This window comes from Dermacentor albipictus, chromosome 6, assembly GCF_038994185.2.
Source record: "Dermacentor albipictus isolate Rhodes 1998 colony chromosome 6, USDA_Dalb.pri_finalv2, whole genome shotgun sequence".
Lineage (NCBI taxonomy): Eukaryota > Metazoa > Arthropoda > Arachnida > Ixodida > Ixodidae > Dermacentor > Dermacentor albipictus.
Genome location: NC_091826.1, coordinates 22914701 through 22937623, shown reverse-complemented (window position 1 = coordinate 22937623; position 22923 = coordinate 22914701). Strand labels below are relative to the sequence as shown.

The window sequence follows — 22923 nt, the reverse complement described above, 5'->3', positions numbered from 1 at the left end:
CAGAGTGTTCTTAGATTGTTCTGTTGTTGCACCTTTCACCAGGTTCGAGGTTCTGGACAAGGAAGCTGTGCGGGAGCGAGTGGTGGAGGTGGCTGTTGTGCAGGCAAGTATTATTTTTTTCTTAGGGCAGCAAGTGAGGCTTCCCACATCAAAAAGATTTGGTTTTGTTTATCCTTTCCCATTCATTTTGATGGGAGTGGAATGCAAAAACATTTAGTGGACTCAGATTTAGGTGCTAATCTGGAGCTCCGCCACTTCGGTGCCTCTCGTAGCCTAAGTGTTGCTTTATGCTGTTAAAACCCATTGGCCAATGATTAATTAATCAGTACTGTTTACTTTACTAATTTTGATAGTACTAGTACTACAGTCAAAGCTAGATATAATGAACTCGCACGTAATGAATTATCATACATATAACGAAGTAAAGTTATGTTTCTCGCCGATGTCTGTGTCTTATAAATATATGCTTAAAACAAAGTTTTACTGTATTGTTATGTTCTAGCCTAATCACGGTGTTGCTTTGTTGTTTCTATATGCTTCTAAGGCTTCTGCATGTACCTAAGCTTCTAAAAGCTTGCAAACTATATCTGGTTCCCGCTCCTGGCCAGTGTCTTGACTTGGGAAAAACAAGAAGCATTTGCTAATATTTGACCTTAGATGCGCTCTGCCATTATGGCCTGGATATCAGCATGCCTCATCAGCTTGGACAAGCTGCAACGACACCTTTGTCTTCTCTACGCAGAGGGCGCTGATGCCTCCCCTGGCAAACACCTGCTCATCCTGCGGCAAGGAGTGCGTGGCTGAAGAGGACAAACTGAAGCGTTGCACCCGGTGCTTCCGTGTGGGCTACTGTAATCGGTGAGGAGTAGGGCACGTAGTTGTCAAACTTTTCTTTGCAGAGAGTTTGGAGGGGGTCTGACTTGGAGGAGCAGACATTGAGATGAAACGTTCATATTACCGTATTTACTTGTTTCTGAAGCACATACTTTTTTTGAGAAAACCAAAGTATGACGTGCATGTTAGAATCGAGTGTGAAACCAAAACTGCAATAGGTGATGTCCATATCTCAACCCCAGCCTTGGATACCACCTTCCAATATTGAAGGCCATTATTTGCCGTACTGTGAGTGCCAAAAGCTTTCCTGCGAGCACTGGCAGTTTGTCATCATTGGGTACCTCACATATAGCTAGCGCCTAAATTGCATCTCCAGCAGGGTTGCCATTGGGTACCCAAGGAAAAGGAGCCAGCACGGTACTCAAAAGCAGCCAATTTGTGTATTTTCGTGCCAAATTTGTTGCCAGCATCAAAAAATACAGTAACTCTAAAGTCAAGGATGACAATGCAGATACCTTATGGTCCAGAATTTCCGCCACATCATCAGTTTTAATGAGAAGGCTTGTTTTTCTTTATCTAGAGTTTGGAGGGCACCTCGAAGCTCAACTGGTTACAAAGTAATGAGTGTATCACTCCTTACAACCACAGCCCTACTTAATAAGAACCGCTGTTAGCACGTCCAGCGCTGCCTTGTTCCTAAGCTGCATCTTGGTTGAAGATACTCGTGAAAAAGAAATTCGCTCGGGATCGGTGCTTCAAATGAGGATACAGTTTTCAAGACACATTCCATGAGGTGGGGTTGAGCATGCGTCGGTGCCTAAAGTTTACACTCGCTTGATCAAATGTACTGGCAGCCATTTGCAAATGCCGAATTTCAGACTCGAGCACAAGATGGGAGCACTTGAAGACATGAAGTGGCATTGCCATTATATCAGTATGTCTCTTTGTATGCACTTCCTTTAGCTTCTCAGTTGATGGCATTCAACCTCTGAAGTGCCGACAAAGCATTTGGCATCTTCATTTACAGCTGTACTTCCATTCGCTACAGGAACTAGAAGAAGCGCTTTTGGACACTCCTTTGATCGTCAGCATGAAGGTTTATGAGCTTCTCACTGACATCTCCAAGATCTAGAGCTCAAGAAGCCTGATGTCATGTTTGCCTATACACAGCTTATCGCCCTGTTTCTCATGGTATAACTGTGGGATTTCACCCTTAGCAACGCAGTGATGGTGATGAAGTGCTGCTTCTACTTTTAATTTATTGTGCTGCCTTTTCATATCAGCTCTTTTTGAGAGGGTTACTCTAGAAAGGTAGTTGGTCTTTAGAACTAGAATTTGTAAGTTGTGCCCCTGTGCCTTTTTTTTAAAGCGAGGCTTTCCTAGCATCACTCTCACACTTTGGTGTCCGTTTCTCCTTCTAACCCTTATCGATTGTGCAGCTGCACAACGAGGTCTGACACGCTGATCTTCTATTGGCTTACACACTGCCTAATTCCGACCACACATCCTGCACTCTTTTCGTGCTCTTACCATTCATGAATACGTAACCAGCGGTGGCCGACTGTGGCGTTTGATTAAAGGTTGTGCGCTACATATGTTCTCTTAGTTCACTCAATGTGATTTATTATGCATGCAAAAAGTAGCAAGCAATTTAAATGCGTGGAAATCATCACCACAACTTCTTTTTGCAGTAGCAAAACCAGTTGCACTTTGCAAATGACTGGTTGAAGGTACTCTGAACTACTGACCAATCAGAAAGAGGCAACTGACTTCATCAGACTGCAGAATACCTTTTCTCTCAGTTGTGAATGGCACCCCCTCGTAAGATCCAGACGGTTGCGGAACCAGAATGAATGACCTTAAACCATGAGCAGGCCCTAATTTTTAAATACGTACTGAGGAGACTTGTACATTGTACACACCAGGCGTTTTGTTTCAATGCCCCGTTCTGCAAAACTAAGGAAGCTTTGCTTACATGGACAGACATCAGGGACGTTTTCCGCCCAATTTTGTTTTCTGCTAAAAAACCTCTCGGCAATTTAGAAGAAGTGCAGTGAACGTCTTAATGTACTGGTGTGCAGGACGTGCCAGACCAACCACTGGCAGCAACACAAGAGTGCCTGCAAGTTCTACCCAGAGCTGGTAGGCCTGCCTTTCGTGCTGAGCATGCCTGCATCCCAGGCGACGTACCAAAACCTCTGCCGGCTCATGGAGGCTCATTCAAGGTACGTTTTTACCCAATTTTCGTGCGTTTTCACAACCAGCGTGTTTGTGAACGAAGAGCACTGAGATGCGTAGTGCTAGAGAAAGAGTAACCGACAACGCTTTTTACTTTTCCTGTTTGACCGCGTTTGTCGATGGTCGTTGCCCAGCAACATTTGAAAACTTGGCCACGTGTCTCAATCTTGCCTTCCGAGGTGATTCTTGTCAGCGGAGTTTGGTGAAGTTTTCTTTTTCGCTTGCACTGAATGTGACAGGAGCCATGCCACACCTCTGTGACATCATGCTATGCAGCTAATCTGCAAGTTGTATTTCTCCAATTTGTCAGAGTAGCTGTGCAATGCGCTGACCTTTACTCTAATTTTCTTTTCTTTTTTTTGTTCTAGCAATTTTAAGGCGGATTTCCAGCATACTGCTATTTTGGTTTCTTTCATTACAGATCATCCTTTTTTAACATCTTCATTCAGTAGAACGCTTGGCATCCTTGTTTCCTTGACCCGTCATAGTGGCTCAGTGACTGTGGCATTCTTCTGCTAAGCATGAGGTCGTAGGTTCAATCCCAGATACTTGGGTGGCATTCTAAAAGGGGCAGAAAGCAAGAACACACATGCGCCCAGACTTACATACACATTGAAGAACCCCAGGTGGTTAATATTAATCTGGCTCCCCGCCCACTATGGCATCTTTCATAGCCTCAGTGTTGCTTTTGGACATTAAACCCCACTATAAAAATAAAATATTTGTTTCTTGCTAGGTTTCTTTTAGAAGTAATAAAAGCTAACCATCATAAATGCAGCTAGTCAGCAGAGCAATGAGTTTCTGTACAGTCTTAAGCCGGTTTCAGTGGCTGTCGTCGACAAGGTCTGGACTAACCAGCAGACAGCCTTGCTCGGTGTAAACGATGTGGAACCAACGATGCGACATTGCTGTGAAACTTTAATTAAGAAAGAGTGTCTGTAACCGCAAAATGATTTTGTGAAGTTAGAAGAACAATGCAAGTACCATGCTCGTGGAATGAAACATGTCAATTTAGGCCTAACCAGAATGCATCCTTTTGTTTCCCTCATCTTCAATTTGTGCTACATCGGCAGTTTTCACTGTTGTGCTTGGATCAATAGTCCATGCCACTTTTGCACGCCAAATGCATAGCAACATGACATTGCACTCTCAAGTAACTGCATTGGATGTTCTAGCTACTTCAAAATTTCCCTGTCACATTTCATTCCGTGAGCACTGTTACATGCATAATGCAGTTTTGCTACTCTGTGCAGCCTATATTGACCAATTATTCTTTTCTTTCATTTTTTTTTCTTCAGGCATTCTGTGAATGTCTTCCAACCACCCGTGGAGTCTAGCAAGCGTTCATTGGACGCAGCCACGGCCGCAGCTGCCTGCAACAATGAGGTGGCTGACACTAACCAGGAAGTTGAGATTCACGTGAGTGCTCAGCTTGGATATCACTTGCCTGTATTCTACCCTCGCCGAGCAACCAAGATGTGTCATTAGGCATGCGGACATTTGTGGAACTTAAGGGAGAACCAGTGATGACCTGCGGCACTGTATACATAAGTAGAGTTTTCGCGTAGTTTACACAAAGTTCTCATGTATGCTATATGAAATAGCGGGTCCAAAATGCACATGCACAGAGTGCCATGATCAGCTTTGCGGTCTATGCATGCACTGTCTTTGGGATTTAGCATTACATCTTTTGCCTGGCTAGTATTAACAACGTAGTGGGCCAAGATTGCCTGCTTTGAACCAAAATCAGCCTAGTTGCTTGCTTTTTTGTCACAGCAGCAAAACATAGATGGTAAAACTAGCCTTTGCTTGGTTTAGTCTCTCATTGAGGACAAAGTATTGGCACCATTTTGTCATCATTATTGAGTTGAGCCATCTGTTCTGATGCTGCCAGACCTAGCAAAAGATGCCACCATTGCTGCAAAAGTGCTTTGATTTCTATATACCAGATGGCTTCAGGGCATTTGGCATCGGCCATGCATTTATCATGCAGAATGCTCTACTAAATGTCTCCTCACCCGTCGTAGTTTCTTAGTGGTTTTGGTGTTGCGCTGCTAAGCACGAGATGGCGGAATCTAATCCTAGCTGCAGCGGCTGCACTTTGATAGTGGCAAGATGCAAAAACACGTGTACTATACCTTGGATGCACCTTAAGACACCCCAGGTGGTCGAAATTAATCCAGAGTCCCCCACTATGGTGTGCCTCATAATCATATCGTGGATTTGGCACACGAATCCCTAGAATTAAATTTTTAATTAGGTCTCCTTGAGGACATGCATATAACGTAGCCATAGCCCTTTTCGATTGCTTCTACTTAAAAGCCTGGAACGCTATACTAAAGCTGACTAATTATGTAACTAGAAATACTGGAACTGTGGCTTGTTACATTAGTTCTCACTTGTGGTTTTATGTGTGCCTGATGTTCCTCGTGAAGCTTGGCAGTTCCTATGGGGATCATCGAACCACAAAGCGCAAAATGCTCTTTTTTGCCTCTCTAAATGCTGACTAACCCTAAACGCTAGCTTGGCCAAGGATAAGTTCTTCTGGTAGTCTTCATTGTTTCGTGTACTATTGTTTATTTCTTGTGGCTTGTGGCAAAAGCTGGCTTTTTGTGTTGTCAATCCTAGGAGACACTTTGGGTGGTATTTCGAAGTTTGCTAGCATCGTCGTGCGATCTGAGCTATATTAAAAGTACCCGTAACTTGGACAACCCAGGCCGACGCCGTGAGCCAAGGTGCCGGAGACAGCAGTGGAGCCATGTTCACGGTGACCAGTGTGAACACCGAAAACATCGCCAGTAAGACTGACTTTGTCCTTGAAGATGAAGGTGAGCATTGTGATGTTTCCAGTGCCTTTACTGTCACTGAAACAAATGGAGGTGACCCTAACTTCCTTTTGCCTGAGCTACTTTTTTTTTTTTTTTTACTTGTGGTAGCAAGTTGGCATGTGACATTTGCACTGGTTCCTAAAGCCTCTTATGGCATTTGTGCCTCCAGCATGTGTAATCACGCAAAATTTTACTCGTAAAAGCAAGTTATACTTTGGCACTTTATTCTTTGGCATGGCAGAGGCAGCAAGGTGAAGAAAAGATTCCAAAAACTGCCATGACGAAACAGCAAAAGGGAGGGTTTGTGGAGACGATTTATTGGCACCCGCCAGCCATGGTGCCAGAGGCTCTTCTGAGCAGTGGTTAGATGCGGTCACTCATGCCATGCATGCTAGCATGTTATTTATCTCTTGATACATGCTTGTGAGCCGTTGTCGTCATCACCAGTGCAGGAGGCAATGGTCAGTCTATCACATGTTAAAGGGACACTGCAGAGAAGCACTCAAGTCAGTGTAGACTGGTAAAGTAAAATTCAAAAGCTCTATTTTTTGTAGATTTGGTGGCAATAGGCTGGTTATTAGAAGAGAAAATGAAAGTCATAAATTTCTATTTCTTGAATTTGGCGCCAAAATCCCGGAATTGGCATATGTCAGTCTGATGTCACAAATTTGAAAGTAATTTTCTTGTTTTTTTGTAGTTTGGCAATTGTGGTGCAGCAAAAGCTCATTAAACTTTTTAACTGTCAATTCTTTTTGAATTCAGTGTAGTCCATATTTACCAATAAAAATATAACTAGGCCCGTGCGGATTCCATCAAAATTAGTGAGGTCATGGCAAGCTGGTGCGATAAGTTCAAGGCTGCATTACCACCAGTCTTTTGTTTTGATGCGTTAGCATCGGGCGTGTCAAAGTAAACAAAGGTGTACTGTGTGTGAAGCTGGTCACAAGGTATTGGTAGAGAGGAGATGAAAGAGCTTAGAAGCTTGCAACTCTCCTGCTAGCTTAGAAGAGCATGGGCAGTTTAGAAGCCAGTTGGAGCTGGGAAGAAGGGAGAGAGCAGCGCAGCTGCGAATGGGCCTACGAGAGAGGGAAAGGGTGGTGGAACTGAAGCATCGTCACCTCAATCTGTTCCAGACCAGTGTCAGTTGCACTCAGCTCCTCGAAGAGGCAGGACATGTGTCAAGTGAGGTAAAAAGATCTGGAAAGCTAAATGGGTGTGGTGTAATGCAAACATTTACTGCCAAATCGCTACTGGGTGGATTTCTTTTGTCTTTTATGACTTATTAATAATGTTCTGAATGTAGGAGTGGTGTATTTTGTATCATAAAAGGGTAGTTTACTACCGCAGCTCGAATAATGTTTCTCTCTAGGGTTTCTTTACAGTTTTAACCGGAGGAGGAACATGCTGTGAATGAGTGTTACATAAGCAATTTTCTCTCGTGAAACTGTTGCGAAGGCTTAGAGCTAATGCAAAATTTCTATTCTGCCACTATTTTGCTGCAGTATTCGGGCCATGCCAATGAGCTTTCTATATTGTTTTTTCTCCCCGATCTCCGGTTAGGAAATGAGCCTTTGGACTTCAGTGGAGTGATCCGTTTGGCGATGGACTGGAAGAACGACCAGCGTCAAGGGAACTATGTCCTTGTCGAGTCTAAGGAAGTGGTAAGCAATTGGCTGAGAGGCCTGGAGCTGCATTTTTGACAAATCAATGGACCACTCTTAGTATGCTTTGATTATAAGCCAATTATTTTCTTGTCACATACTTTTGACTACATTGACAGCTTCCTGACTGCTCTAGTGCAGCAACGTGGAATGTACGTAGAGACTGGAATCTATGCCGGAAAGTTATTGACTGGTATTGTAGCCCCTGCGACTGAAGTCTCATGACTGATGTGCTTTGAAAATTTCCTTACACTTGATTTAGCTTTCAGCTTGTTTGTGCAGAGGAGAAATGAAGTAGGAAGAAGTTAGCGAGGTGGTAGCTCTGAGTGGATGAGTTTCCAGCCATTTCGGAATGTGCTTTGCTCTGCTTCCAAGGCTATTGGCTGCACCATTAAACCTTGATATGACGAAGTCGGTAAAAACTGCAGTTTTCTTCGTTATATAGAAATTTCGTTTCATTGAAATTTGATCTTTCGTGCAAATAAGTTTTGCCGTCGCCGATGGAGTTTTTTTTCTTACACGGAAGGGGCTGCAAAATTTTCTGAACTAATTCGGCAGTCGGAAGAAACTCATTGGAATGAGAAAAACTATCATTGTTGAATATGAGAGTGGCCCCATGCGCACTTGGACTTTGTGCGGAACATGAAGCCACTTCGCCTTGGTGGCTCAGTGTGCTATTTGAGAGCTGCTTTCTCAAGCAGTCGCATGTAATTAAATAATTTGACAATCTGTGGCTGTGGAACTTTCCATTTATTGTCTCAGTATTTCTTTGTGGCGGCAGTGAAATCTTGTTGTATCGAAATAGCGTATAAACTCTTCGCTATATTGAGGTTCAATATACACAGGTGTTCTATGGGCAAGGGGTTATAAAGAGATAAATACTTCGCTATATTGAGGCTTCACTGTGTGTATATTTTGGGGACCTTTGTGTCTAACATACATCTGCAAGTGCTAAAGCCAACAACTTTTGGAAGGTAGTCCTGCTGCAACAATGCGCTCACTCTTTTGCAATTTTACAGGAGTACTCAATGTCCAACGATGACCGCGACATGTCTGTTTATGGTGAGCCTGCATTTTTTTTCTACATTACATGTGTAGCTGTTCAGTTAAACACCGTACCAGTCACTCTACAGTGCACAGTTTTGTCACATGTTAATGCAATGCCAGTGGGCTGCTACATGTCAAAGACAAAGAGGTCAATGTGCGCTGGTTTCATTCGTATGTCTGTGGTATAAGGGCAAAGTGTAGGGCTAATAAGTAATTTGTTATGTGCAGTGGAGCACAAGCGCAGCACGATGAATGGATAGAAGTGATGTAAGCACTGCGCTTCATCACTTCTCCTCTGTTGTTGTGCTACTGTTTTGCTCTAGCTGTAGATAGAATCAAACGGACTTGTTGTATCTGCTAATAACCAGGTCCACATGTCGTCTGCATACGTAGGTGCTGTTTGGAAGCCTGCTAAGACAATTAGACAGTCACGAGCCCTGCAGCGTCGCCGACATTGCTTTAGTAGTAAACAATAGTCATTTATGCTCAGATTAGGCAGTGTAAGATTTCTTACGGTTGGCCTTTAAGTTTCCTTTAAGTCATTTACCAGCTGCCTACAGTCGAACTTCATTATAACGAAGCCTTATCAGACGCAAACATAGCCTTGTTATATCCAATATTCTTGATAAGCATATATTTTTTTGCACACTGGCATGAGTGAGACTATTTTAGATTTACTTTGTTGTATCTGATAACTTGTTACATCCGTGTTCGTTATATTAAGGTTCAGTTGTATAATCGGGGCTGCCGTGGTTGCTGAGTGACACCTGTTGCCGGAATGTTTCCGTGTCCTGCTCGCAGAGGAAGATGGCATCACGCTAGACCAGTGCCTGCGGCTGTTCACGGAGCCCGAGGTGCTGGACCCGCAGGAGGCGTGGTACTGCCCGGGCTGCCGTGAGCATCGCCAGGCTACCAAGGAGTTTTCCCTGTGGCGGTTGCCCGTCGTGCTCGTCATCCAGCTGAAGCGCTTCTCCTTTACCCGTTCCATCTTCCGCGACAAGATTGACAAGATGGTTGAGTTCCCCGTCTAGTGAGTGCTCTCTTGCTCTTGTCTCACATCATCGAGGGCATGCCCAGACTAGCCAACCTCAGAACTTCGAAAAATACACTTGCCAAACGATGATTCGGACACGACAGGGACCGCCAGAACGTCTGAATAATTGGGAGTCCAGAATAACGAATTAGCCCGAAAATAAGTGGCATTGTTCCACAAGTGACCGAAAAGGCTGTGCCATATTCTCAGTTGTTACTTTCAGAGATGGCTTCAGTTTACCATGACTGTAGTGCATTACACATTCATGTATAGAGCGACAGAATTCTTTCGCACAGTGCCAAGCATGCTATGTTATCCCTGTGCATTAACGCTGCCGCCTGTCGATGCATCTAGTGTTAGTCACGCGAAATGTAGCAAAAAAGAAAGTATCTTTCAAAAGTGATCGTTCAAGAATACAGCCCAAGTTTGTCAATGCGTATTTCTGCGGGCACACACACTTGCCTTTGGCCTAGGCATTCCGTGCCCGTCATTTTCTAGCAATGTTTCTTATGAAATTTTTTTCCACATGTTTCACGCTTCATCAGTGGTCAGAGCAATGCTCCACCCATGTTGTCGACAGGATCAGCCAGCCATGAACAGTAGGTGATGTGAGTGTCACAGAATCGAGCAGAACATGTCGCTGCAAAATTACGGCACGTATCTTCACCGATGTCATCTTATCTCTTGCATGCACCAAATGCACCAAATTTCTTGCATGCACCAAATCGTTATCGGCGACTACTATATCGACTAAGCTTCACCGCTTTCAGCTTCGCGGAGCGCCGGCGGCATGGCCGACGACCATGCTGATGGCCGTGCCAGCAACGTCTCAAAACAAAAATATCACTATGGCTTGACTCAGTAGAAAAATTAGCTCACGGAAGAGCTGTCAGAGTCCAAATTACTGCACCACGTGCTGTAAAGTGTCCGAAATACCGGTTGTTCTTGCACATCAAACAGACAGATAACCGCTCAGAACATGAATCGAGATAACCCTGCTGATGCAAAGATTGCCTATCCTATAGGTTAAAACAGGCCAGGTTTTTCTCATCAAACCTGAATTTGTATATTTAGTTCTTAACTAAAAGGCGCTACAAATGACCTTTAATGCCCCACACGGCAAGAACATGAAGATGCAAAAGAGGTCTATCATGTGACCTTGTATTAGTGTACATGGTTCCTAGTCTCTTTTATTATAATTTTGAAATGCAGTACACTTTCTCCTGTTATAACTTTTTATAACTTACAATGTGCAGATAGGCTTTAGTTTTCAATGAGCAGGAAAGTGGCACTGGCTTCGCCTTCTTCTTTAATGAGTTGACTTGGCTCATCTCTCGACAGAATAACGACAGGGGGCCAACCAGCCACGATGTATGCAAGTACTTTGTGGAAAACACGGTACAACTACAAGAAATGTCTGCATAACCACGCAAACTTATTGCACCAGCTTTTTATTTTAGAAAGTGATGGGAAATGTCAACATGTAGGTTGTCAGCAACAGTTGCGCTCACTCCTGCGAAAGCAGAACGACGGACGGCTTTCACAATTTGCGAGGCGGGCTATCGGCATCACTCTCACTTCTCAGCGTTGCTGGAGGAGGGAGTCTTACTTTTTTAGAGGCTGCTCGGATAGAAAAATTCTGCTTACAAAATATCCACGTGCTTTTGGAAGTGACTGCTGCATGAGTAAACACTACCGAGAGTGAGCTTTGCGCTGTGCCGTAAGAAGCTAGGTCCTAAAAAGTCGATTGTCAGTCCCTTTAAGTTTATGGGGCTAGTAGCAGTATGGCGAGGCTGTCTGAATAGTCAAGCACGTTCGAGTTATCGGTGTCTGAATAATCGGTCGTTGACTGTACTATAGACGAAGCCCAAAGGTACTAATATTTGGTAAAAATATTCTAAAAATGGTGTTATTACTCATCATGTTCATCGTTATAAGTTTCACAGCAGCAGTGATCTGTGTTGTAGTTTAATGGAGATGTTTATGAAATTTATTTTAAATATTTGCATGAGGCAGTGGAAATTTCAGTTGCCCAGATACATTGGTTCTATAATAAGCCAGTGCCACTGCTACAGGTAGGTCCGATTACCTAAAAACTCAGAATCAGTAAAATGTATAAGCAAGAATACTTCCGATTTTTAAAAAATCAGTTTTGCTCTTATTAGACAGAAGTACAAAAGAAAACTTCAAATTGCTGTTGTCAATACGGCAATCGTAAACAATCTATAAAGCACGCATTTTGCTATTATATCTTAAAAGTTGGCAGTCATGTAGGGGGTGTAAATTCAGACATGGATGAAAAAAAAAAAAAAGATCTGGGAGGCTTTAGTGATTTCTCCAGCTAGCTATGAACACCCATACTGCCCTAGTGGCAGGCTCCCACACGATATACGACTATCTCGCTTTACAGCTTGTCAAATAATGGGCACAGTCTTCCCAGGAACATTATATTGTGCTGTGTGAAATTTATTTATTTATATGAAATACTCTCAAGGGCAAAATACATTACAGAGTGCAGTGATTACACAATGTAGCTTCAACAAAATGTGTTATAACCGTAAAGCAAGATTCTCTACACGTCAATGGGAATTACTCTCAAAAAGATCACAAACTTAACTAGAAAGGCATAGACAAGCTAAATAACTGTCCAATGTATGACAATGTAAAAACATTTAAAATATACACAGTAGTAGATGTTACAAAAAGTTTCCTTATACAATCTTATGTCTGTTTTTATCCCTCTACGTGCCGTGGATGAGTACATTATCTTTATTATTATTATTATTATTATTATTATTAATATTATTATTATTATTATTATTATTATTATTATTATTATTATTATTATTATTATTATTATATTTCTTTGCAATTTGCACCAAGGATGAGTCTGGCTCATCCACGTGTTTAGGCGCTCTTTCTAACAGCTGGTTGTATCCATTTTGACGTTCTGGCTAGTTCCCCCAAAACTTTTTTGAGTGTTTCCCACACCCGCCGTCTTTTTCTTGCTAGTGGCCTCAACATGAGCCCTTACTACTGTGGGCCCGGGAGCAGCGAAGGTCCCCCTCCCATATATGACCTGTTTGCCGTCACCAACCATCATGGCGGCATGCTCGGTGGCCACTACACCGCATTCGCACGCTGTGTCGACCCTGTGGACACACGCCTGAGCGAGATCGGTGAGCGCTGTTTCCCGTATTTCAGTGCAATGTATTTAGGGTGAACGTAGAGAGACCTAAAAGCTTTATCAGCTTTGGTTTGGTGGAACTTCAAAACTTGATCTCCACTGCCATTTTTCCCCGTTATATGAAGGTTTAAGCCTTTTAAAGCCTAGAAAAGCTATTGCCATGTGCCAGGGCCTACCTAAATAATTTACATACTATAATATTTGCCTGTGCAAAGCAGCTTCTGTTCCGGTGCACTGGAGATGTGTACGTCATGAATGAATGAATGAATGAATGAATGAATGAATGAATGAATGAATGAATGAATGAATGAATACTTTATTTGTCCCAGTCACTTAGGAAATGGATTGGGACTTAGAAAATAAATACAGTAGAATCTAGTTAATTTTAACTATAAGGGGGGACCGGAAATTTACTAGAACAAAATGGAGTTTCAGCTAAGAAGAGCCTCTTTAAATATGGTGCCCAGTCGATTGTGCGATGCAGCGCACAAAACCAAAGCTACCACTGGGCCCTCATTGAAAAAGTTTTTATCTTTTATCCATCAGCATGCGAAGACATGTGCTGGATAAAGCCTAGGTTCCGTATAAAGTCCAAGTACGATAAGATTGTGCCTTGCATGCCGTTTGTTGTGGATGTGAGCGAAAACGTGCGAAAGTGAGCTGAGAAAGATGGTGGCTTGATGAGCATCGCCCTCCCGCGTGTCCAATGTTGGAGATGACGTGATCGATCGTGCCCTAGGTAGAGAGGGGCATAGTTGAGGGCGCAGTAATGTGATCAAGCGTGTGCTAGAAAAAAGAGGGAGGGAGGGGAGGCAAGTGAGTACGTGTGCATTAACTTAACAAGCGCACTGGAGGGCTCTTTGCTGCTCCGTTTAAACTGGATGGGAAAAGAGATCATGTGCCACTCTTCTTGCTCCAGTTCGTTCTCAACTTCCCGTGCCTCTTCCCTCAACGGCAGCTAGTGACGAAATGAACGTTTGCCTTTGTTCAAAGTAACCGCAGACTGTTTTTTCACCAAGCCCGAGCAGTGGTTCAAAACCCCTTTAAAGAGTCCCAATTGACCAAAAGTAATATGAAGCTCATCAGTACAGCATCTCTCATAGCCTATGTACCGTTTCAAGACAATGAACCCCACAGCTTGATTTGAAACTTCAGATCGCAGGCGCATGTCTTACAGTGAGCAGCTAGAGGACGAAGGTAGACTAACCAAGTCTCACCACGACGTCCTTGCTGAAAAATGATAATGGTTCCACAATACAGGGTTGGGTTTAGCGTTGCAGTTGCAGTTAGCTCGCACGCTCTTTCAGGCTGGAGGCTGTTTGACGACAGCCGCGTCGTCGACGTGTCAGACCCTCGCGTCGTGACTGCGTCGGCGTACATGCTGTTCTACCGACGCCGGGGCGTCCCGTTCGAGCTGCCGGCCATGGTGCCTCGTGCCTCGCCCTCCTCCTCGAGGCTCATGCCCGTGCAGTCGCAGAAGCTCGTCAAAGACCAGGAGAACTTGCTGGGCCAGGAGCTGGCCTGCCTCAACGACAGCAACAACAACAGGCACACCTGCGAGACGTCCGACGACTCGGCAATGGACGAGGACGAAGACATGAACTGCCCTGACTGACCGCTGGGGCTTGGGACGTTAGTGACCCCCCCCACTCTAGGTGGTTTTGAAATTGTTACTTTTCTTCCCCTTTGTGGGGTGTGTTTTGTTTAATTTTTTTCTTTTTCTAAAGCAGCTGCTTTCTGCATGCAACGTTTTCTTACTGGAAATGTATGTAAGGCCGAAACAAGCTCCGGTGGTGCTGCAAATTCAGCATAGTGTGACTTATGTACAACCAGTCAGTGCAGTGAGGCAGGGTAGTTGGTTGCTGGAACTTGCTATCATGCGTGCAGCACAGGCTTGATACGTACACACACGCAGAAAGGAACTAGTAAACTGGACGAGCTCTAGTCGAAGCTAGATGAGCACTCTTCCCTGTCTTCTTGTTTCTTTTTGCATGTGTGTAATCAAGTCCATGCTGCAAACATGAGTGCAAGCTATCTTCTACAACCAGCACCCTCTTGGGCTGGTTTTAGACGACAGGCAATTCACAGTATGTGAATGGGGGCTACATGGAGGTCTCCCAGCAAGCTTTTCCGAGCACAGCATGGCGTCAAAAAGACGGTGGATCCCTGCCTTGTGAAAGAGACTTCGAGAGATTGTTGGTACAATTTTATTGGCAATGTAGCACCTCCTGTTATGTTGTAGTAAAAGTAAAACTTTGCAGTTAATTCATGACGGAAGGCCGTACTGGCTTTGTTCGATGTACTCATGAGGTAGAAAAAGCCCTCATACCTGTTCAGAGCAACAGCATACATTTTTGCAGGCAAAATCTTGCGGGCAAGATATCTTTTTATTATTATTATTATTATTCCAATGCAAGGCACCACCACGCCACGACTGTGATAAAGATTTGCTTGCAAAATTTTGCATATTCTTTCATTTGTATGCTGTTAAAATTGCTGCCTTCTTTTTTTTTTTGTGCAAAGCATTTAGTACACTTTCCATTTATGTAACCACCTCATTGCTTGCCACAAAAGTCTTGGAAGGCCAGAACAAGTCCGTGTCCTACGTGTTTATTTATAAAGAAGTTCAGGCTGTCATATGTGACTTCATGCTCCAGAGAGATCTCTTGTGAGCTGTATAGCATTCAAGAAGAAAACGCACAGCTTTGAAAATGCTGCATAGTTTTTTTACTAACTCTTAAAGAATGCTGTGCCATCATTTTTAATATAGTCATCACTTGCTGATTTAGCAGTGACAAGAGGCATTGCACTGAGACATTTTTTTCAGCTCTTCAGCTGAAAAAACATCATCATCATTGTATCGTTGGCGTTCGTTCTTCTGCACAAAGCAGCCCTTGCTGCTAAGCATAGAAGGAGCTGATGAATTTATTCTCATTATATGTAAAGATTGAAGTAGACTTATTTTGGGATGAGTGCAGCGTGACACTTGTGGAAAATGTGCTCATGCAGTTTCATGTCAATTGGCATTGTTTGCTGGAAGGGTAGGGGCTAGTTTGGAAGCTTACTAACTGCATGCTTTGATAACAGGAGGGGAGGGGGGGGGGGCAGAGAAAATGAAAAAAAAAAGACGAAAGATCAGTCTTTTCAACTGTTTCACCAGTGCCACAGGGGCACTTTAGATCGCATTCGAGCTCAATAGGTATCGAATTTCACAATCACGATTGGCTCCTTTGTATAAATGGCAGAAGGGAGCTAATCACAATCAAGAAAATCGATCCTGATCTTAAGTGCCCCGTGTGACTGGAGTATTACATTGCTACCTTTTTGTTTGGTTGTGGAAAGTAATAAAGAAACAATAATGTTTCTTTATTATTCATTCTTTTTTTTTTCGACAAATTATCGTTTCTTATGATACTTGTTTCAGTATTGATGAGGGAAATGATGACAATGAGTCTTCCTTAGCCAGAAAATAACTGCTCCTGTTTTATGCGAATTGGTTTTTTTTGTATGTCTGTAGTGTTAAGTGGGAAGCGTCTCTGCATTCATGTATACCCTTCAATCTCAATGACATTGCAGTATTCTTGCCTGAACACTTTTGATGATGTCACTTTTAGCAGAGTATATCTGCTCCCATTTATGCAAATTAGTTTCTTAACCTGCTGGTGCTGGGGCAGGGAATATCCCTCAGTCATGCTGGACTTGCGTTAATTCGACTCTGGTTAATTTGATTTTTCGGTTATTTCAATCCCAACCAAAGGTCCCGATCTGTGCCCATGTATTTCTATGGGCCCAAACTTAATATATTTCTTTTCTAAAATTGGCCTTCCCTGAGTAATTCGAACTTGACCAGTAAGCACACACGCGTTTAACTCGCTATGGTAACACCAGTGGCAACTCCTTTAGTGGCAGCGTCCATCTCGGTATAGCGTAGCAGACTGAATGTGTTGAGCACATGTCATCTACCGTCAAAAGCAATTATTTTCAGCCTGCCCTTTGAAAATTCTCAAGCAATAACCGTAACTCACAATGTATGGTTATGGTAGTTACCCGATTCTTATGTGCGCATTTTGTTTTCAAGACAATTAGGCCGAGAATTGCCTGTGCAGTGCAGTCGGATGTAATATCAAAACCGCCTTCGCAGCATTCGTATGCTTTACTGCATAGCAAGTATGTTGTGCGGCGAAGCTGACTTTAATTGTACAGTGAAGCTGACCATAGGAAAGCGGCTGCCATTGTGCCACACTTATAAGACAACCTGCCATTTTTCTCGCTAAAAAGTCAGGTGCGCAGTAGATTTCTACTTCGTTTAGGAGCTTTAATGTCATCTATGTGTTAGTTATCTCCATTGGGCACATGAAAAGTGGGCAAGCATTTTATTTGGGAGCATGTTACAATTGGGAGAATACTGCCAAATGATTCAGTGGTGTGTTTTAGTGTGTTTCTATTTTCTTCTCCATCTTGTTTAATTCGACCAGCCGGATTAGCCGATCAAGTTCGCTGGTCTTGCCAGTTCGAATTAATGGAAGTCGGCTGATGCAAGTTCTCCAAAATTATTGATGTGATGACACTGGCACCGTATTAAGACACACATTCGCTGATGTCACTCTTTGCAATGTCACTTTAGGCAGTGTAACGTTCCTGCACTTGTTGATGTGACTTTGTTTTGCACACCTCTGGTGTTTAAAGCAGGGAGCATCTCCCACCTCCAACACCAGTGAGTTATAGCACTGGGGGCTGTATTCTGTAAACACTTTTTGTAATTTCACTGTTGGTGATGTCATTTATGGTGGTATATCACTGCTACTGTTTCTCAAAATTTGTTTCTATATGGCTTTGGATTTTAGGCCAGAGAGCATCTCCCACTCTCACATATTCTCCAACACCAATGCTCACATCACTGGTGCTGTATTCTCTACTGAACGCATCTGTTGTTATCAATCTCGGCGATGCCACTTTTGGTCTTGTCAGCTTTTGGAGGTGTCGGCTATGTCACCCTTTGCAATGTCACTCTCGGTGTGGTTTAGTTCGTTAGCTCATCAAAGGCCTTGTTCTTGAACATATTTTGCGAATGTGCACATCTCCTGCTTCCTCATTACTTTCCATGCCGCCTGCTTCTCGGTTTCGTCATGCAGGACTTCCTGTCACTACTGTGAGGCTTTGTGTTTCTTGTTGTATCAAGTAAAAGTTCAAGTTATCTTTGGAAGAGTTCCATCTAAAGCATGGTCATTGGCTGTAACCTGTGACTGCGGGCTGCATGCTGACATGTATAGGTGGGTTGTGAGAGGTAAGATAAGCTTTTGGCTTCCGTCAGCAACCTATAAGTCACAAATTCACGGTGTTTAATTAAAGTGCATGTGGGCTGCATGCTAGGTACATTATTGAAGCCTTCGTGGATCTGATTGTTACTCATTTCAAGCAGTATTCTTTTTCTTGGGGAATTCCTTTAATGCACGTGGTTGGCAGCTTAACATTTGGCGTCCTGGTAATTCGATAACCTCATGTTCTTGCATTGCATTTCAGTGCTTCCTAATATGAGCTCACTAGCGAAGTATCACTTGTGGCTGAAAGTTTTCGTCGGCACATGCTTGGCACTTTTGGTAGACAGACTCGGACAGATTTCAAAACAGTACTGTGTTAAAAGCCTCCAAGTTAATTGTGGGCTCTTAACAGGTTGTGAACAGTGTTTTAATTTTTAGAAAGTGTTTTCTTGATTTGGTATAACAGGAGTTCCACAGTTTATAAGAGACAGAGGCAATTTCTGGCGTTGTTGTCATCGTAGGTTGGGAGCGGTACCGAGTCGTTGAAGCATGATGCTTAGTCTGTGATGGAGGGCTGCATGCTCAAGCAAAGTTTCAAGGGTCAGGTGGTCATATTCTGTTTCAGAGTAGATGTGATCATGGCTGGGGTAGAAAATAAGCTTGAGACCCTCTCGGTTCTCCATGCATATTTCTCTGTTAATCAGCTTTGTTGAAATTATTTTGAGGTGCGAGTGCGAGCTGGTCGGGAGGACAGAAATTGTAGGCATCCACACTGAATTTGAAGTACCGAAGTATGGTATTGATAAGGAAGAGTCCTTGAGCGCTTTCTTTTGCTAATCTACTGACTGAATACTTCTAGTTAGCAAAATGAAATGCCATACTACACTGCCTCTTATCTAACCTAGTGTATGATAACCAGGAGAGTTGCCGACTTCGGCCTTTCTCTGTCTTGGCTTGCAGTGCTGGGCTTGCTCACTTTGATTGACAGCCGCGCAATGCATTTTACGCTAAGACATTTCTCATGAAACATGTTCTGCAAGGTTTACTCTGTGCCTGAATGCGTGTCCAACTTCTTGCGTAACTGCAGCTGGCTAGTTAGGTCTGACATTTGTTCATTTTTAGTAGTCTTCTTTCTCTGAAGTTGGTGTAATTTTTAAGCCACATGTTAAAAGCCGCTAATTACAGTGAAACCTCATTATAAGAAAGTCATATTCTACACGAAAAGACGTCCGTTGCTCCGATATTTGTTACAAGTATACACACTGATATCGGCAGAAAAAAATTCACGAATTTTAGTTTTACCTCATTGTACCAGATAATTTGTTATATTTGTTTTTGTTATATTGAAGTTCTAGTATATAAGTCTAAGTGAAGACATCTAAAGTGGCAATAAGCTCTGTACTTGTTTAATAGCCATTTCCTATGAAGAAGCAAGACATCACTTAATAAACGATAAGAATATTGCTTACAGTATAGAGCTATTTAAAAGTTTGTTTCTCCTCAGTGTTCCCCTGGGCTGCGCCGGCAAATGTATTTAAGCTTTGGAATAAATATAATTAGAGTTCAGAAACATTGTTCAGAAATTTATGTTGATCAGTAATGTGTAGAATATCTATCAAAAGGGTGTCATCAAAAAGCATAAGAAACCTGTAAGCGGATGCCGCTGTCAATTAATTTTGAGATTATTGATGGCCATCTTGTCATTAGTAAGGCAGAGTTTGTGTACACGTGCATTTGTGCCAAGGTCTTTCTGGTTTTGATCACACTTGCAGACATATTTCTTGAGGCGCATAAATGCTTTTTCCTCTCAAAATCCTAAGTGAACGACCCTGCAACAGGCTAGTGTAGTATTAGGAACATCCCACTTTTATTGATGTAGTCTCTGTTCTAGCCACTTTAGGTGCTACCCAAGCCAGTAAATCATGGATTTTAATTGTTATGCTCCTTGCCACTTAACCCGCCTTAGTTAAATGCTAGGTAGTAGTGAACATGTTCATTGCCCTCTGTGAATTGTACTTCTGTTTCACTTTTTGTGATGGTTTCGATGTCTTGCTTTCTCTTTCTCCTTTCTTGATATTCATTTTTGACAACAGTGTTGTCTTTTTACAACAACAGTGTTGCTTCTTTGCTTTGTTAGTGTTGACTAGCATTCAAGTCGCAAGCTCGACGTAAATCATTGTTTGCACAGGCCTGCCTTGTACCAAAGCTGTATATATTTTTACCCCAGCGGTGAAACTTGTTGTTTTGTCAATAAAATCCAGTGCATGATCATTGGAGTTGGTTGTATGCAGTGGATCATTTGGATAAACTGAGCTGCTTATGCAACTCTAGTTGGCTTCCTATATTTGGAAGGACTCTCTACCGCGGACAAATGGGAAAAAACCCTACGAAGCCCGCTGCTCCAAGACCAGCAATGGGTCGTCCAGCAAGCTCGCGCAGCGGCCGCCAGGTACTCCCTGTTAGTCCCTGCGTGGGAGACGCCCACTGCGTGCTGACATGTGTCCTGCAGGACCTTCAATAGAGTTTATCCAATTAAAATCTTCAGTGCTTCAATTAGAGGAACACTAAATCCTGCTAAACTGATAGAATATTTTCTATTCATGTCTTTGATTGTGATTGGGGGGGGGGGGGGGCAGGAAGAAGCTATTACTAACTCATTGCTTGAACTAGGAATGCCGCATCATGTGTCAATGTCACATGAATACTGATGCTACACATGACACAGTCATCAACCTCCCTGCCAGAGGCCAGAAACAAAAAACGGGTGCAGAGGTGGCTGGAAAAGGCAGAGTGCTTTGCATCAAAATTAGTGTGGTGGCCATCTATGAGGCCCTGCTGTCATATAGAGGCAAGAAACTAAGCCAAGTACAAAGTCGAGGAAACTAGGCAGATATAGCTTTCGCTTTAATACAACACAATACCACTGTTGCCACACTTTGTCAGTTCCACCTGATTTGTGGCCAATTCTAAATTGTTGGTATAAGTCATGGACCTTCACGTCGACAATAGTTCCCCATGGTGCACCAAATTACGCACACATGTTGTCCTTGTGGCAAATCAGTTATGTTTGGAAGCCTGCAAGTTGGAGAAAGAATGAGAATTTTCATTTTTAAGTTATCCTTGTGCTCCAAATTTTAAGACACCTTGTCCTCTCCTATGCCAAGTTTTCTTCTCACTGATTTCATGCTGCAGCCATTCTTTAAGTCAAGAGCCTGGAGTGGCTCACTGCAATGGCTTATAAATTAAAAAAGTGGCATCTAGTCGAGTGGTAAAAAAAGTGGTTCAAAAAAAAAAGTTGAATGGTACAAAAATATCATCAGCAATGGTTGATAGAACAAAAAAAAACGAATGGCTCAAACCCCCATAAGCAAGTGAAGCTGAAATGGCTGAAAATGAATGAAGACACGAAAGAAAAAGAAAACAAAGGAATGAAGGAACAAAAGAAGGAACCAACCAGTGAAAGAAAAAGAAAGACGGAAAGAAAGAACATATGAAAGAACCTTTAGCTAATGCATTAGGTGCTCGCATGTGTCTTTGACGAACTCGACCTACAGCAATGTATGTTTACTTCACACTGCAACTCATTGTCTTGCAAGGTCTGACCCCACCAATAGTATAACTTAACGCATTACCACGTGCACAGCAGACTTCCGCCTTCACGTGTTACAGAAGTGTAACATGCTGTCAATATTTTTCTTGCTCATTTTCAATAAACCAGGCTGATATATTAGTGGCACCAGTATTCTCTTCATGTATGAACAACATTGCTTAGCTGTAATGTGTCACTAGTTTCTCTGGAATGGTTTGTCCTAAGACCACAGCCACGACACAGGTAGATGTTTAGTGCAAAACAAATGTAGTTGAATGCCCTCCTGTAAACATTTATGACTGCTTCCTCAATCTATTTCGAACGTTATAATTTCAAATATTGCTTACTTCCTTCTTGTTTATGAGCTTTGATTGTTGAGTGAATTCTATCTGATCTCTTGAGTTCGACACTTTCATGCTTTCTTGTTTCCTTATTTCGGCCTTTACCTACTGGTCGCCTTGATGCCTTACCTCCCACTTCAATTGCTGCTTCAGAAGTCAGCCTAGTTACGGTTTCATTAAGTCTACGTTATCTTCATCTTCCTGTTCTAAAGCTGCATATTTGCTTGTGAGCACCAGCCTCAATTTGTCTGATATTACTCTTGCTGCGTCTAGTTTAGCCCGTTTCTTCTCGACTAATTTTGCTCTTTCTGTTTTCAAATTTAAAGCAGTCCTTGACCTCACTAACCTATGATTACTGCCATTAATCCTGCTTACTTGCTGGTGCAAGTTAGACTGGGCTATCGCAGGATGGGGATAATTGGAGGTGCAAGTTAGATTCAACTAGCACAAGACAGGCGTTAGTGGAGCTTGCTGGGAGAGTCCTTCGTCCTGCAATGGACATAAAACACATAGCATGACGGTGATGATGAAGGGTCATGGTCATCTGAAGTTTGTGACATTTCATTATCGATCTGCTTTATGCGCTTGCCTTGGAGAAACGGGAATGATTATGGTCCTTTGCGCTCTTCCACAGTGAACTTTTCTAGAGGTGCCACCATGTTCACAGAGGACCTGGAAGGTAGGCTCACAACATAACTGATTTTTGCACCGTTGAATTTAGACAAATTCGCCACTATTCCCGGCAATTTACATATCTCGCTTTACCATCATCGATGTTCCATGATGGTAAAGAACGGACGAGCGAACGAAAGAGCGAGTGAGAGGGAGAGAGCGAACGAACGCTTTCCTTGCCGAGTCCGACCATCACGGGCCTCCAATCACGAATTCGACCGAAAGATCAAATCTT

The 22923-nt window shown here is 42.9% G+C and overlaps 1 protein-coding gene across 3 annotated transcripts in view; it reads left to right on the top strand.

Moving 5' to 3' along the window:
- The window catches only part of LOC139060868 (ubiquitin carboxyl-terminal hydrolase 19-like), a 41473-nt gene extending 21111 nt beyond the window's left edge, over positions 1-20362 (top strand). For all 3 annotated transcript variants that reach the window (XM_070540117.1, XM_070540116.1, XM_070540118.1), the window contains exons 16-25: positions 43-103; positions 743-858; positions 2916-3059; positions 4371-4491; positions 5789-5900; positions 7461-7561; positions 8581-8623; positions 9410-9638; positions 12654-12820; positions 14136-20362. In XM_070540117.1, the coding sequence (XP_070396218.1) occupies positions 43-103; positions 743-858; positions 2916-3059; positions 4371-4491; positions 5789-5900; positions 7461-7561; positions 8581-8623; positions 9410-9638; positions 12654-12820; positions 14136-14443 (1402 nt within the window). In that variant the 3' untranslated portion in view covers positions 14444-20362. The remainder of the gene's footprint in view (positions 1-42; positions 104-742; positions 859-2915; positions 3060-4370; positions 4492-5788; positions 5901-7460; positions 7562-8580; positions 8624-9409; positions 9639-12653; positions 12821-14135) is intronic.
- The last annotated feature ends 2561 nt before the right edge of the window (positions 20363-22923 follow it).